The sequence below is a fragment of the Ptychodera flava genome, chromosome 20 (genome assembly GCF_041260155.1).
Source record: "Ptychodera flava strain L36383 chromosome 20, AS_Pfla_20210202, whole genome shotgun sequence".
Lineage (NCBI taxonomy): Eukaryota > Metazoa > Hemichordata > Enteropneusta > Ptychoderidae > Ptychodera > Ptychodera flava.
This window is the reverse complement of record NC_091947.1, coordinates 22,145,745-22,163,597: the sequence shown is the minus strand read 5'-3', so window position 1 is coordinate 22,163,597 and position 17,853 is coordinate 22,145,745. Positions and strand designations below refer to the sequence as shown.

Genomic DNA, 17,853 nt, shown 5'->3' with positions numbered 1-17,853 from the left:
GATGACGTACATGAAGACAGGTTTGACAAAAATCCATGTGGTCACAAAATCGTGATTTTGCGGTACCCGTCAAAACATGACCGTAACAGCAATTGAGTCCGTATATTTTGTCTGTTAAAATCCTATTTCTTATTCTAGGGATCCCAAGGCTTCTGAACAATACAGGTTTGTTATCCTGTGCGGTAGCACTGCATAAAAACCCTATAATACTTACTGTATTAACATGGATTATTGCCTGTATTTTAGCTGAATAATGCATATACAGATGAATACAGTCAAGAATTCATTTTTTGTATTCAGCAAGCCTGTATTCATGTGGATTTGTGTGAATTCACGTGTATTATACTATAGTACAGGCAACTCATTAATGTGAATTTATCTGAATTATTGGGTTTGCATGCAGTGTAGGGGGGGTGCACGTAGACGCCCCCTCTAGCCCACGGCCCAATAGATTGTTAGTAATGCTTGCTGTATAAGTAAGATAAGGAGGCATAGACAATTTTCCAAATACGTCTTATCAAATACGGCTAGTTTTCAATCGGATTCGAACCCACAACATACGGCATCAGTCGCCTAACGGAGAGGCCACAGAGAGAACCGCTCGGCTAAATCTCCACAATCATTTCATAAAAAAATATTTAAAAAATAAATTATAAAAAATTGACAGTCATCAACAATCTATTTACGTTAAGGAGAAAATGGCAATATGACTATGTGTGTGCGTTTTAAAGTCTTTTTTTAAGGTTTTGCATTAGTTCATTGCATAACAATAAAATGCCCATTCACGATATACCAATGTAGCAAAACTTGCAATTTTAGTGAGTAGAGACAATAATGCATTGTAAATACCCAATTTTGACATCTATTTTCTTCTTCAGCACATTGCAATTAGTAAATAACATCCATAAATCTGTTTGATTCACTTCATTGGGAGGAAACAATAGTTATCGTATTTTCTTCCGGTTAAAAATGCTGAATTACCAGAAAAAATCGATTTAAAGTTATCCAATTCTATGACGTCATATATTTTTACTAAAACCTTATGCATTTTAGAAAGACCAGTATCTAAGCTTTGTGAAACTATAAGGTATATGGCATTTCAAGCCAGTTTACTTCATCAAGGAAAGAATGTTTTACCCCTACCCCCAGCTTTTGCACACCCCATACAGATACACGCAATTCAAAATTGACTCTAGAGAAGTAGTGTATAGTTAAATATCTGATGTTAACACTTTTTTTCTTGTTTAATATGTCGAAATAAATAATTTAAACACAAAAAGTTGTGAAAATTTTGCTTAATAAAAATTAAATCACAATTGTTACATGGTATTCTGGGTAAAAAATTTCAAAATTGTCCAGAAAATTCACTTTAAAGCCGTCCTATTCTATGTACACAAATTAATATTGCTAAAGTTGGTGTTCCTCAGAAAGAGCAGTATTTGAGCTTTCTAAAAATGTAAGGTTTGTGCTATTTCATGCTAGTTTACTCAATTTAGGGGAGGATATAGTACCCCCTACCCCTACCCATTTTGCGCCATTTTTTGCAGTACATACATATCAAAAACCAGTGCAGACAGGTAATGCATCCCAGAATATCCAATGTTAACATCTTTCTTCTAGTTCAGCAGATCCCAAAGAACAAAAAAATACCCATGTAGTAGGTTTATGGGGGGGGGGGGTGCACAGTGGGCCCGTCCAGCCCACGGACTACAGGTTTCGTTGTCAACTTGTTCAATCCCATGGATAATCAAATTGTTTCGCCGAAGCTGACCACTATTATAGTCCTGTCGTGATTCCATCCTTTCCATTTTGTTTCTCAGTTCTATGTTCTCAGCCTCTAACTCTGCGATACGTTTATTGGCTTTGCTTAGTTCCTTTTCTACGCCTCTGAGTCCTTCTTTCAACTCACTTGACCTCCTTTCTTCCTTTTCTTCTAATTCTGTGAATCTCTCATCAAGTGACTGGTGGAGTGACGAGATTTTGGCATTGATGAAAGTCTTCAGCTGATCCACAATGTTATCGCTGTCCGAGTCATGGCGTTGCGTGTGTGTTTGCGAAGTGTCGGACTCTGGACTAGCCGTAGCAAACTGTCCCTCGGTTAATCTACTTTGCCTCGTTCGAGTACTGCCAGATAGTCGCCTGTTTGTCCCTTTGGACCAGGGTTTGTCTCTATGTCCCCGCATGACAGAAGGCACAGAACCAAAGCTAGCCGTATAAAGGCGCTTACCGTCACTTTGTCCTTAATTCCAATATGGCGTCCACTGCACGTCTTCGCTTGCCTGGGTTGAAGGAAATTTCCAATTCTCTACCGCCATACCATCAATGTAACACCCATTTTATCCGCCACTGAACCCTTGAGTGGTCACAAGTACTATTTGACCGTCTTAAACTGGAAACTCTTGACAAAAGAGACTGAAAACTGGAGGTTTGTTGTAAATCTACAAACTCATTTGACATTGACCGAGTGAAGGAGGGGAGGGGTAAATGTAATGAATTTTAAGTCGGGGATTCTGTAAATCTCTACCTTGTATTCAATCCTATTCCGTGGCTAACACATTGACTTGCTCTTAAAATATATATCCTAGCCAGGGAAAGAGCCTTTGTACACATTTTGCATAATATCTCGAATTGGTGTCTGTGAGAGCGTGGTGTGTTGAATGGTGAAAAAGTTGATGCCTTTAGTTGAAGATTCATTTACTGTGTGATCTAGAGGACGTTTGTGAACTGAAAAACAGGGGTAACAGGCGACTTATGCCCATAAACCTATTCAGCCCTTGGTGTGCGTGAATCCACTGTCATCTTTGCGAGTTTGGACCTTTTTTATAGGGAATTTAGGTCAACAGGTTAAGGAAATAGCAAGTTGTCCCTCTGACTGAGGCAAGGGCTGGTGACATTGTTCGCCATCGATCAAGATGTGGCGATATCTCCACATATACGCATGTTAGATATCCTCAAGTCACAGTGCAATAATGTTGTCATTTAAAAAAAGGCAGTTGCTTTTCTGTAAATTTTGTATATATGTGCGGATAGCTACCGAGAGTAACACTTTTGCAAAATGTTTGTTTCGATTATGGCATATCGCAGTCGTGCATGAACCTGTCGACCCTGCTTCAAAATGGATATGGGAGGGGGTAGGGGAGATGAATATGTTAAGTCTGATCCCGCAATGACAGTCATTCCATATTTGCAATGAAATCCTTGATATATAATAATTTGAAACGATAAAAAGACAACTAATGCACGCGTTTAATGTGTTGATCTACGCTTCAGCATGGTACACAATTGGACGAATTGTTTGAGACGAAAAAGCGGCTCGAAAAGTGAAACCTTCTATTTTTGGCTAAGTACCCTTATAGGGGTGCCTCGAACCGAATAAGACAGTCCAGCTTAAACTTGTATAGGATCTATTCGCATGTCTTTGTAATTAAGCCCAGGATACAAATTACCCCAGGATGGAGCTAGTAAGGGGAATGGCGTGATTTTCAAACGTAATTCTGAAAATGTTGTCCACTTAGAACCATGGACAATATACTATTATTTAAAATCTTGTAAAGTACTGTATGCGGCCAGTATTTGAAAACTTCCACGAAGATATTGAAATCACATCGATAGCAAATTCAAATTTCACAATAACGCTAATTTCTATTTTAAAGTAATTGCAATTTTTCAAATATCATCTCAATATTTCAATGTATCAATGTATGCGTGATAAGACAAAATGGTTGAAATGACAAGTGGAAAGTAAATCTTGATATCTTCTTTTTTGCCGCTATTGATTTTGGGCGTGGTCCAATGACTGTTTTTCGCCGACAATTTCTGTGAAGTAACCGATTTAAAAAGCCAGATTTGGAGTGCAACTGATGGAAACTAATATTGTTTAGTTTGCTTCGCGAGTCTTTTCAAAGCGCTACCGAAACTATCGATAAAATTAATTGTTGAATTTTAACTTGCTATGAAAATATACAGTATACCTCCAACCGCGTGACGGGTTGCAAAAAGAAGTATGTGATCACAATGTCCAAATTGAGACAAGCATCTCAGATCTAATTACACATTGAATTTGGCAATGACATATCCATACATTATTTTGCGCGGTTTCGGAAATTGCATATTAGGTTAATCTAATTTTGAGTTTCGAGACTTCAGAGTCACCAATAAGGCTTGTAAGTTGCTAAGTCCTTCAACCACATGATTATTATGGAAGTACAGCCTTCAAACGAGTTTCTCCCACAAAACATGCTATATCTGTATATTATATATGTTTGATAATGTATTTAAATGTACTTTGCTTGAATTGGGAAGTAAAATGTGCATTCCTGTTGAAGAAATTGATTTCTGAATTTCATCTAACAGGGCTCGAAATTAACTTTTTTCCCTGGTAGTCCCATTAGGCTACCATTTTCTGAAGTTGGTAGCCCAGCTACAACGTCTGGTAGCCCATGCATGAATGAAGAGGGGTTTTTTGTAAAAGATATTTTTATTTATATGTAGACAATGAACGATTTATTTTACATGATTTTATCAAGTAAGTGAATTTTCTGCTCTAGATCAATACCTGCAGATCATAGCCTTAGGAGAAGGGTATAGCATGTGCAGTGGACTACGGTGACGCCTCAAAGTTTGACGACCTATTCACACACACGCAGAGCTTATATGCAAATTTTGATGTTCGCAATGACAACGACTTTTCACTCAGCATGTGTAAACATAACATGGCTAAAAATAGATTGGCTATGAATTTCAGGATGACAACTTGGTACAGTCATGTTCCTAATACTTTCGTGGCAATTTTGACTATATTTCCCCTCCATATCATGGGATGATCTCGAACACTTAGGAAAGCGAAATTTGTGGATGGCCCGACAACTTTTTCTTTGCAGAATGAATAATTTTGTGTTTAAATGTGATTGATAAATTGTGATTAAATAACTATGAAAACGAATTTTCATTGGCCATCATTTCCCGAGCCTGTTATCCAAGTACATCAGTTCAGATATAAATTATATTTTATAGAAAGTTTGTCGCGACAGAGTCGACATACCCTTTCTGTGTCCAGCTGAGTTGACTGTATGAGCGTCGGTCATCTCACAGCGATCAGCATCATGTCGCCCACTAAGTAATTTCATGTCCCAGGCTTTGGTAGTCCGTGTGGGCTACCATTTCATTCGTTTTGGTATCCCCAGGGAAAAGTTGGTATTCTGTGGACGCGGGACTACCGCTAATTTCGGGCCCTGTCTAAAATGTTGGTTCACTATCCATGGTGTCTATGATGAAACTATTAATAGTTTTTTCCAACATAAAAACAGGTAAATCTTTGCATTTGTGTACTCTTGATTATTCATGAGAGAAAATGCCGAGAGAGTTTGACCGGTTGACCTCGCTGTTAATTTTATGCAGGAAATTACAATAACAATGCTTGGTCGAATGACGCAGTGCCTTGAGAGTGGGATCACCAGTGGTATATGGGGAGGAGTACCTTCCCGATGGTGATAAGTGGTGCAGATTACCGTCGCCTAGGTGACTGGCGTATACGCGTGCCAAAAGATACCTATGGTTGATTTCCTGTTGACCAGTCGGATGGCAGAGTTGCAAATACCTGGACTGAGCCATTTGGTTTTTTGTGGGTGTCGGTGGTACTTTGACAATATAAGTAAAAATGCACATATATTGAGTTTATTGTCTTGTTTATGAGCGGCCAGTATTTCCAACAGCATAAATTATGTGCATTTGCCCTTGAAGGAATAAATAATTTTCGAATAAAACATCGCGAATGTAACTACATTCTTTAAGCTCGACGTACACTTAAGTGCCCCAAAGAACCATGAAATCGCCCGACTTTCGATTGAAGAGATGAGTTTTGCCAAACCGCGTATACAGAAAAAGTGGCAGATGACTTTATTTTTAGAATCATAGACAGTATAGCGAGATGTAAAAAATGTGAAACAGGCTCCCCACCTAACTATCCTAAATGTTTTTGTGTCGAGTTTGTGTTTGATTCGTTTCGAAAATGTGTTCCTACATTCTTATCCGATTGTTTGTGTTAATGAAATGTTTGTTTCGCTTTGGATATTTGTAGAGAAGTTTGGATTAGTGTGTACGGCACGGTCCCTCCACAAAAGGACTGTGTGTACGGTAATGTTTTGTTTGTGTGAAGAAAGCTTATGGCGAGACGCAGCCGGACCTATGTTGTTACAAAAGTTGATAGAGTCGCCCTTTGACGCTTGCGTTTCGAAACCCGAGTGTGGTTTCTCATCAGTCGCAGTGTAGATTCTTTCCTTAGTTTGTGTTTGTGAAAATTTATTTTAATGCATTTTAGTGGTCTTGCTTTCCGATTAGCGAGGCAAGTATATTAATTTTGGTCACGTTGTGAGTCCGTTTGGTGGTTCGGTTTGTTTGTTCTATATTTCTTTACTTCGGTAAATTTTGTTTTGACTGGTTTGTTTTTTAGATTTTTGCGGAGGTTTGTGAATTTTTAGGCAATAAGTACCACTGCGGGGTACGGATTTTATGTTTATTGGATCAAGATACTTACAAGTATCCTGGTTGATGTGCTTGTTCTCGTACATTTTAATTAATAGTTTATTTACTTTGTTTACTGTTTTTTCTGGCTTGTTGTGTATAATACTGAGTGTTACGTAATTGCCTTTCGCATTCGAGTACGTAATCGTTTGTGTTGACAATAACGAAAAACCGACCCTTGTCGAAGGGTTATTTTCCCAAAATTTGTCCAATGTTTGCAAGCTGGTTTATCGCGATTCTTTTGGCACGCGACATGTTTTGTTACCTTGTTTGAAAGGGTATCTCTAGAAGTGCGAGTTTAGCAGCTTCAGATAGCTTTCAAGTTTTTGTTTTTTTGTTGTTCGTGGAGTCCAATTTGAATCATGGTTTCAGTTTTGTTTTTTGTTGTTCGTGGAGTCCAATTTGACTTTTCTTTGAATTGGTGTTGTTGCGATTGTTTGTGTCTCACGATGTAGCGTAGTCACATTATACGACTTTATTTGTTGAAATCCTGAGGTGGTTTTATTCTGTTTGGTTTTGTTGGTGTCCGAATGAATTTTAAGGCTTTTGCCTAGTACTATTTTTCGGAGTTTCATAGTTTGAGCGATGATAGGTTGTTGTTGAATTTCATGTTGTGTCGGCTTTTCTTTGGAAATAGCTGATTTATTTCCACGGCCATGTTTTCTGTTACGTTACTGTGATTGTTTATTTTGTATTTAATGTTGTGTTTCAGTTGTTGTTATGTGTACGATTTTTGTTATATCTTTTAAGTGTTTGTGTGTTCTATGTCATCTTATCGTATTTTTTGGTAGTTCCCTTTTTGGAGTATTTGGTGGCCCTGAAAAGGGCCGCTTGGTATGGGTTTTTGTTAGCGCTTGGCGCGTTTGTTTTGGCGATAAGCCTAGCTTTTTATGCTTCTTTTCGCCGATTCGATGTGCTTGGTGAGTAGGTGTTTGCCGCCTTCTTGTCACTGTGTGTGCTTACATGGACAGTCTGCATAGCCCTTGAATGTGGTCTCGATTTTGATCAAACTTACAATTTAGGAGTATATATCAAAACTGATAAATGATTTATGTGATTACTGTAGCTATAGATAGGCTACATTCAGGACGGGCAGCGACGGGCAGTAATTAGTAGGCAAAACAGGTGGTTTTCACCGTGGGCAGAACTCGGTGCAATGATACTGAACATTAATAGTAAGCCTGTCACCTTGAAGGTAATGCTGTAGGTGAAACAAGGACACACGATGGTACAAACAACACCACAAGTGAAACGTACACACAGAAATACACGCGTTCCTACGTTGTGCCCACCCGGGCCACGCGATTAAAATATGACTGATACTGCTGGATAGTGTTAATTGGGTCGGTAAACAGTCAATTAATAGTTTAATTGACTACCTGGGTGATTGGCAGGTCGTGTCCAACGAAGCATATGCAAAGCAGGCCAAAAGACAAAAGCCCCAAAAGTTATTGACAGCTGGCCAGGGGTCACCATGAATACGTAATGAAGCTTCACTACGCAGAAACTGCGTAGTCAAGTCCTTCTTAACCGGTCAAACTCTCTCGGCATTTTCCGGCATGGATTTTAATGTTCTTGATTAGACTAGAGTGGTTACAAGTCTATGGTTGTGTAAGAAATTTGATTTATCAATTTCACCAAAATGTCAATTAACTATTCATAGGGATGTATGATGAAACTATGAATAATTTTTTTCTGCACAAAATTATATAACATTATTGTTCTTGATTAGACTAGAGTGGTTACAAGTCCAAGGTAGTGCAAGAAATTTGATTTTGCAATTTCACCGAAATGTCGATTCACTATGCATGGGGGTCTATGATGAAACTATGAATAATTTATTTTCAGTACAATATTAGATAAATTCATGCATTTATGTATGCTTGGTTATTTACATTATTGTTCTTTATTAGACTAGAGTGGTTAATAGTCCGTGGTTTTGCAATAAATTTGATTTTGGAATTTCACTGAAAATTTGATTTACTGTGCATGGTATAGTAGTCTATGAGAGAACTATGCACAATTTTTTTCAATATAAAAATTGACAATATCTACGCATTTATGTACATTTGATAATTGATATGCACTTTTCCACCTGTTGCATATGAAGATGGGGGTCCACGAGAAAATATGCCTAATTCCACTTTATTTCAATTTCGAGTCATTTCTCTACACCTTTTGCGAGTGAGTTTCAACTAAACATTGTTTCCTTAATCCAGTTCCACGACGACCTGTTGTGTTCTGGCCTCTGAATACGGAGTACAACTTAACAGATGCTTCTGGTAACGGAAATGACGTCATACTTCGCGGTTCTGTCACTGCAGCACAGGCAGACGCCATCGAATCGTACTTTCTCCCCGGTCAATCTGATTCCTTTCTCAAATTTCCCATCAACGATGAAAGTATACTGAGTTTCTCTGTGACGATTATGCTGGAGGTGTATGCAAAATCCAGCAGTGGTTCAATTCTCAATTATGGGAATAATCACGGCTGTAGCATCTTTCAGGAGAGTTCGAACACGGTTACCGCCAGTGTCGTCAGCTATTCGGGGATCAGATATTCCATGTCAATGACCTCGCTCACCAGCAATGACTGGAATTCACTGGCGATATCCTATGATTACGACAGTGGCGAGCTCAAACTATGGCACGACGGCGGATTGGTCGATTGTCTCAACATAGGGCAGACCGAATTGAACACTACTGATGCACTGTATATAAGTTACAATGCAAGCGCTGAGGGCGCTGCTTTCCAGGGCTATGTGACATGTCTCCAGGTGTACGATCAAGCTTTGTCACAAAGTGAAATGCAAAGAGTTCACAGCCGTTGTCCCGTGCCGTCAGGTAAGAATAGGATTCTCATATTTCAATATAATTATACTAAGTTTATTTTGAAAAATATAACGAGAATGCTTAACTGGAATAAACTCTCACTTACGATACTTACTGAAAACGTGAGAAAGAATCTCATGAAAACCTCAGAAGACTCAGGACCTATCCTGCAAATACAATACATTTTAGTGGAGACGGGATAATCGCATGAATAAGTCGATCTCAGCGAAGAACGTCATCAGAATACTCTGGAAGGAACGTATCGTATTCGAGTCCAAAGAGAGACTGGACTGCACTGTGTCATTGAGACGCAGTCACCCGGATGACATGTGTCCAGTCAAGTCTCAGCATATGTGTGATTTAAGGTAGTATGCGCCTGGAAAGTAAAAGACTGAAACTTTTTGCTCAAACTTTTCTCGAGGAATCTTTCAACCATTCTCTTTCAAAATCAAGAATAAACATCGGGGGTCACCGTGCATGTTTTGGTACTAGAGAAACATAAACTACTCAAAATTCACCGATATTTGAAATTCAAAATGGCCACCATCCCTGTGTAACTCTATGGAGAAAAATAAAATTTTCGATTCTTGAAAAACTAAGCCGGTCAAAATGTTTCTTACACCAAGGGCTTTAAAATGAGCCCCCTACAAGTGGTAGATCAGAAAAAAATCGTAAAAGTTTGTGAGTCTGCAAACATGTAGCTGTCCCCGAGGCGCGTTCTACTTTAATACTTTATTAATTACTTCATTTCTCATATTTTAATCGCACACTGTATTTCGTAATGCTTACTTCAGAACCAGTGGACCACTGGGATCTGAGTGGAAGCTGTGGCTTCACAACACCCTCCGATGAATGTGTACAGATTGACTCATGCACTGATGACAAGATTCTTTCTAACCTGAACGGCAATGATGGCGTACTCTATTCAGCAGCCAGCCTAACAGACTCCCCCATCGCACCGTATCCCAGCTGCGCCATCAATCTTCAGAAAAACTTCATCAACTTTGGCAACTATTCCGGCACCTGTGTGTCCGATATAGGACTCTGTCCCCTCGGGATAACCGTTTCAATGTGGATGCGAATAAGCGTCACCGAAAGTGACTGTAACGGGTATATTCTTTCGTCCGGTGGGGATACTGACCAGATGCGCGGTGTGACAATCTGGTTAGGCCGCAACAGTAGCGGATCGTGTCAACTGTTCTTCGATGTACGCAATGGCCTCAAAAAATGGAGGGCAGGGGTAAACCTTCCGTATGATGATCACTGGTTCTTCAGTGTGTTCACCTTTAAGGAGGAAAATGATGTTAAGATATACGCCAATGGTGACCAGATTGCTCATGATACACTGAAGCAAATATCGATAGTTCATGGTGACAGCAGTTCTCTTCTGGTTCTCGGAGCTAAGAATGACGATTTGGCGGATGACAAACACTACATCTCGGGTTCTTTTAGCGACCTCAAGATCTACTTTTCGGAGCTTAGTGCTGAGATGATTTCCTCGAAATACGCCGCGTATACAAATCGTAAGTAAAAGGGACAATTTTTAAGTCTACTCTATGAGTAGGCATAGAGTATAGCAGGTTTTAGTGACCTTTATGTGCCATTTTCTCTGAAATCTGTGCCATTTAAGCAGTTTTGCATGTATGTAGACAGTAATAAATTTGAGCTAAAGGAGACACCTTTTGCTATGGTTTGCCTGTGAGTTCACTGTTTTCTATTTTATTGAACACTGTATATCCCTAAACCAGGGTTCATGGCATCAACAGTTTCAGGCTAGGACAAAATTTTGGCGTCATTTCGACTCTTTGTCTTGTTCAGTTTCGTTTAGCACGTTACTTGTTTTCATTGACGTAAATGATAGTATAGTCCGAAATCCCAACCCTTTCACTATGGAGAATGGGACTCTTTCCGGGCACTTCTATTTTATCCATTGTTGTAGGATTGCCTTTTGTAGACATATTTTTCCAAAGAAGGCAAGACATGCCAGAAATCCAAACAAACATTCAGTAATAAGCTTGTCAAGGCAACTGGTTATTATATCCTAGATGCAATAATATAACAATAGAAAGCGCAGCGAAAACGATCGAACCGCTTGCAAGACAAGCACAACAGATAACGCGTATAAATAGGAGTGTTATATGCAATCTCTGTATATCAAAGTATTTAAAGAAAGTGCACTTCCGGTTGTAATCTTGTTCACTTATGGTCGTATACATGGGCACCGCCAATTTGACTAGTTTTTCATTACGTTTCGCAAATCTCCTTTGTGTACATATATCTTTTTCCAAAACTCTTATAGCAGCAAAAATCTGTTAGTCTAGATATGATTGCCATCTTGAAACACATCCCAGCTCACGCGTGAATCAACAAATCTCGAATTAAATATATGCGGAAGCAGAACAGAGATGGCGGCTAAAGAAACAAAATCCCCCTCTCAAGATTATTTGATCTCATCAGATGATGTCAGACTTATGTTCAAGTAATTCAGCCACTGAAACGTGTAAATCCCCTGAATCCCCGTTGTTTGGCGGTAGAAAACAACTTATTGTATCCGGTACCGGTGCAGACAACCCACGGTATCTTGGGAAAATGTCTCTAAACTCGCAATGCTGCTCTAATACGCTATATTTAAACACATGATTATCTTTTTCGTCAATATGATACGATGCGCTTGCTCTCGGGTTAACCCTTTCACCCAGTTCCCTCTCCAGAAGTCCGACTTTACCATAGAAAACAATGGGGTGGTTCAAACTACGGTGGTGAAAGGGTTATACCTGTTCATAGACCCTCGAGGGTCTATGACCTGTTATATCATTCGTTGCAAGACTTTAAATCTTTCCTGCACGCTATATACATTTTGTGTTATTTAATAGTAGTCATACTGTTATGAACTCTGTTTCTTTCTAACACCAGGTAACTATTTTGGTCCGAAACTTTGGCATGATGGAGCCAGATGTGGTATCTTATATCCGATGCCAAGTGGCAAACCTAGCATCTGCAATCCAGATGGCGACAACGGCCATTGTTGCTCATTCTATGATTGGTGCGGTGTGGGTGCCAGCTATTGCTCTTGTACCTCTTGCACAGATTACAGATCGCTGTTTGGTAAGTGAGTAAGTGAGACTGAACTTCACACACAAAAAAGAACCATGGGGAGTTTGTAGATGGTGGAATTGTCGTTGAATGAGTGGGAGGATGAACTTGAGTTTGAGTAGGTTAGTCAACGGCCATTGTTAATGATGGAATTGTTAATGACACTGTGACTTTGTTTTCGAGATAAATGATGATAAATAACAGTCAGTGAGGAATATATTATTCGATAGACAGATACAAGTTGTTCATACGTTGATTAGAGAAGGATCTTACTGAATCTTGCTTAGTTACGGTACGTGAAATGCACTCAACATATAATAATATTTTAACACACAGGCAGCTGTTCTCCTGGTTGGCGTTCCAATGGTGGCTCTTGTTACCACTTCAGCTCCCATTTGAAAACTTGGCAAGATGCAAAAGACGCCTGCCAGTTGATAGGAGGTTATCTAGTTACCATCGAAACTGTCAGTGAGCAAAACTTTCTTGAAGAACAGTCGATGTTAAGGGCTGAATCATGTTTATCGCCCTCAAACTGTAATTTGTGGATAGGACTACAGGTAATCGATGTGACGTCTCGTTGAAATTTCTTAAGGTAGAATGTGCCTCGGGGACAGATATTCAGACTTTCAAATTTTTGCAACTCTTTTCTGATCTACTACTTGTAGAGGTTCATTTTAAAGCTCTTGCTGTAAGAAAACTTGTCGCCGTGACCATCTTCAGAAATTGAAGATTTTACTTTTTTCTCCCATAGAATTAACACAGGGCTGGCCGCCATTTTTAATTTCGGTAAATCGTGGGTAATTTGTTTCTCTTGTACCAAAATAAACACGATGACCCCCGATTATTATTCTTTATTTTGAAAAAGAGAATGGTTGGAAGATTCCTGAGGAAAGTTTGAGCAAAATTTGAGTCTTTCATTTTCGAGGCGCATACTATCTTAATTACATTTCGTAGAGATGGGCTTCCATACATACACATTCTCAAGGTAATCAGTACTGGTTGTGTCTGAGTAATTGTGGAATGTTAAACGCTTTGTGGATTTCATTGCAATCTTGTAGACTAATTCTTGGAACTAACGAACGTGTTACACTGCCGAAAGTTATGGTTTGCATATGGAAGACTCACAATTATCTGTAGGATCTATTCACCATTAAAAAACTTACGGCGAATATTCACCTTTTTACCGATTAGGCTGTGTTAAAAAAATGGTGGGGGGGGAGGGTTGGCTCGAGGAATCGCGATTGAAATTTTCAAGTCCCCCTCAATACCCTCAAAATTCTCAAGTCCCCCCAATTACCATATAGCCGCATATTTATTACGAATGCACGCAGAGTAAAAATAAACATGTAATGTGTCGTTCTGCACGCAGATGTTCAACACTACCTCTTATCAGCAGTATGTAGAGCCATATACCCAGGCAAAGTTCTTAAATTGATTCATTTTTATATGCATCAGTGGACTTTTTAGATTTCTCAGTCTAGGCCGACTTTAGTTTATCAGGCTCTGGCCAGGTCAATGGCACCAGCTGAAAAGCACACAAAATGACAATTTTGTGAGAGTATGAAAATTGTACGTTTAACCAAATTGTGAAAAAATGAGCACGGTGACCTACCGAATTTTTTTTTTCAAACGTTCAAGACATATTCAACTTAGATTCCACTTATAAATGTTTTACAAAATTGACAATACTGGAAGGTTAGAATATTCCATAAAATTGATGTTTTAATCTCAGCAATGTTGGGTGTAATAATGGCAAATTTGATGAACAATAAATTATTCCATTTGGTCACATATTTTTCCATTTAAGTTAGAGTCTTTACTGTTCAAAGTTTTACTTTAGTGTTATTGGTACAATGAGATGCGAAAATTTCATTCACTGCATGAACTTGAAATGAATGGTTTTATATATTGATTTTAAGTGATTTTACAAAAACTGACTTTTCAACGTGCCTTTGTATAAGCTCATTTATGGTGACCCCATCTTTTTTCTCTAATATTTGATTGTTCTCATATGCCAGAATTCAAAAATCTATGGTAACTGTTAGTCCCCTAGTCTTCTATGTGTTGCTTTCTGGCTGGATCTTGTGTACATGTATGTTTCACTGTCCATTGAGTTTCCTATGACCGAAACTCTTCTTAAACTACATCAGAGTCAGATCTACGTGACTGTCACTGCCAGTTTGTAGTTGCAGGCCAGTAGTTGTATTAACTTTTTATTTTGACAATATGTTTGTTCAGTTTATACCCCTTTATCATTTTGAGCTGTCCAGTATTCAACTTGCCAACACAGCCTACGTGTACCGTGCATTTGCATCATACAATTATCACCAATATTTAGACAAACGGGCTTTGTTGACGAACTGAATATTGTGTTTTCCAGCATGCTGTAGAGAGACACCAAGAAACTGTGTTTGATACATTGCATTGAAATATTAAAAAAATTATCAACAGTTGCAGCTCCTGCCCCATTACAAGGCCAACTTGTTTTACGAAAATTTAATGACATTCATACATTTTTAGATTTTTTCAAGATTAAAGACATAAAATGTGACAAAACGGTTCTAGATTTTGTTTAATTATTACTAACATCAGGTCCCCCCTATAGGCAGAGCAAAACTTTCAAACCCCCCTCGACTACCCAAAAATTTTTCGAATCCCCCTGAATTTCTCTAGCTCTCCCTCACCATTTTTTGGAACCCGGCCTTAGGTCACATAATATTATCGTCTGCATAGGAGTTCTACAGCTAATGAATGATGTACAATTATTTTGACAAATGTCAGAATTTCAGAATTTAATGTATAACACTTTTCAACAACTGTTACAGTCCTCTCAGTCCGTGTTCTAAGTTACTAGTAACACAGTCTTTATTTTTCACTCTGATGTTCATAGTCTGCAAACAGCGGACACCGATGGATAAGTGGAAACGAAGCGGAATACACGGAGTGGGCACAAGGACAACCTTTGACCCCGCCGGAGTGCGTCTCAATCTCAGCTGCTGATGGGAAATGGTACACCGAGAATTGTGAAAATCTCGCGTGGTACAGTTGCGAGATGAACGGTGAGGAAGTCGACGTTTTTTTTACGAGATAACCTACCATGTAAACGTAATACAAGCTCTCAAGTAAGCGTAATGAATGCTTCGAATTCATCATGGTGTCGGTATTTACCAAGACAGACAATAATGTAAGATCGAAGATCGAACATAAGCTTAAGATGGCACAAAGAAATACGGATAACAAACGGAGAAAGACAAAAGTCAATTGAAACTCTACTTTCCTTTGAGGCACTATTTAATGTTTTAGCCAATCAGCATAACATGATAACTTAAGTGATATTATTCCAGATACTCTTCCCACGCCAAAGCCGGTTCCCACCAAATCTGTACTGGTCGACGTCGCTGAGGATTTAGCTGATTTTATACCATTTGTTAGCAGCTCCCCAGCACACTCGTCCAATTCTGAGATAATGGTAAGCTTCTCTAACGCAGTGCTCTAACCTGAGCTTTTGAAATTTTGAAGTGGTCATGTGACGTCAAAGCTCTCAGACTTGTAACTATTGAAAGTAAAAGAATGTCAGCTTTCAACACCTGTAGCAGGATGATGAGCCCACCAAATGGCGCTGTGATGCAGAATTGTGCATTTGGCTGACAATTAAATGATTCCTAGTCTAGGCAAAAGTGACGCTTTTAGGGAATGTGTCTCTACGATTGGTTTAAAGGTATTTTTAGACTTCAGCTTTAATTTTTATGATAACTTGTCTCGTCGTGCGATCGTGTTAAAAATATTTTCTTTGCGTATGTCTGCGCTGATAAAATACGTAGAAAAGCCGCCTCCAAGGATAATTTGTTGACATAAATCCCTCTTCAGGTGACGCAAATTGGTAAATTTCATCAATTTTACAAAATTATCACAAAACATGTTTTGAAGGCTGACATACCAATTTTACTTATTTTTGACCTTGACCTAAATTTGGAGGGACAAGTAGGTCTGTTCGTAACAGCCCTTCCACAGGCATACACGGAAAATGTGCCCTCCCACTGAATTTTAATGTCAGCTGCCCTCTAGTATTTATGGCTTGCCAGCTCCCATCTCTCCCCACAACAATTCAAGCTCCCCACTGCCCTCTCCCTGCTCTCCCAACCACTGAAATTCTCCATTGCCAACGAGATGCCCACTGGGCAACCCAGATCAACACAAAACCATGCCAGCAGTTAGCAGTATCTTGGAACATTGTCCCCCTCTATTTTAAGCGCTTGATCTCGCCTCAAGTTCTGTTATCAACCACGGCTTTCCCCTCCCTTTACGTATTTTCCGGTACCCTCTGTCAACAATTTTCTTCCAGCCCACTGAAAATAATGAAATTTCTTCCCCGCCCACAGTAAAGATCGAGTTTTTTACCGCCCGCCGATAAGTTTTGAAATTTGCCCGCTCGCTAAAAAAACTGCCAACGAACACCGTTTTGCACGAACAGCTTAGTTGGCCCTTTGAATTTCATTTTGTTGGTTTCACTGTTTTTAGCTGTCATGATGATAATCTAGCAGGGTACATCAGGGTTTGAAAGGTCTTTACTATTGCTGTATCTTTGTAAATTTTACAAATACATGTATTGGTATTTAACTTTTCTAAGTGGGGGGGGGGGTCAGTCAAAATCTCTGAGTTAGAATGGGGGTTACTCACATTCATTATGGTTGGAGGGAGGTACTCGAAATTTGGGAGTTTCCGATGAAATTCCTCCGACCCCCAGGCCGTAAATAATGACAGCTCCCTTAGTAATGACTTTGTTCCATTTACAGTTGATAGACGTCGCTAAAGGCCTGCAAAACATCACAGGCAGACTTGCTAAGCTTGATTTGAGTGTCAATGAAACTATAGCGATGGTCGGAGGTGAGTTTCGACGTCCTGCTCCAGTCTGTGACCAGAGATGATGTCATCAAGGAAATTGCGATCTTACATTTATCTTTTGTTTTCACCGTGGGGTCCCAGTGATATTTGCAAGAAATATAGAAGACAGTGCAGAGCGGAGACTGTACCTGAGAATTCATGCTTATACACGTAGCCCCCGGATGTAGCAAAAATCACCAAGGTTCAGAACGATTGGATAAGTTCTTCGCCGCCTCTGGCAAGTTGAAAGACAACAGAAGAAGCGTAATAGTCTCATATTCAGTATAAGACTGTCAAAATCTAACAGCGATTTCCTGAAACCTAATTTGAAGTTACTTTGGGAAACGACGAACTTTATCGTTGCATTGACCAGTACACACGGATCACTGTTCGACACTTTTTCAATTACATGGCATGCATGAGTTCAACTGTTTTGATAAAACTCTGCGTTGCATATCAACTACAGGATGGACAAAAATGTGGCAATCAACACCAAAAACAAATCTTAAACTATGTGTAATTACAAGGC

The 17,853-nt window shown here is 39.2% G+C and overlaps 1 protein-coding gene across 2 annotated transcripts in view; it reads left to right on the top strand.

Annotated features, from left to right (window-relative positions):
* LOC139120316 (polycystin-1-like protein 2) overlaps positions 1-17,853 on the top strand; it is a 53,118-nt gene that overhangs the window by 13,620 nt on the left and 21,645 nt on the right. For both annotated transcript variants that reach the window (XM_070684645.1, XM_070684644.1), the window contains exons 5-11: positions 8,739-9,362; positions 10,145-10,873; positions 12,264-12,455; positions 12,780-13,000; positions 15,334-15,502; positions 15,788-15,912; positions 17,237-17,327. In XM_070684645.1, coding sequence (XP_070540746.1) covers positions 8,739-9,362; positions 10,145-10,873; positions 12,264-12,455; positions 12,780-13,000; positions 15,334-15,502; positions 15,788-15,912; positions 17,237-17,327 — 2,151 coding nt within the window. The remainder of the gene's footprint in view (positions 1-8,738; positions 9,363-10,144; positions 10,874-12,263; positions 12,456-12,779; positions 13,001-15,333; positions 15,503-15,787; positions 15,913-17,236; positions 17,328-17,853) is intronic.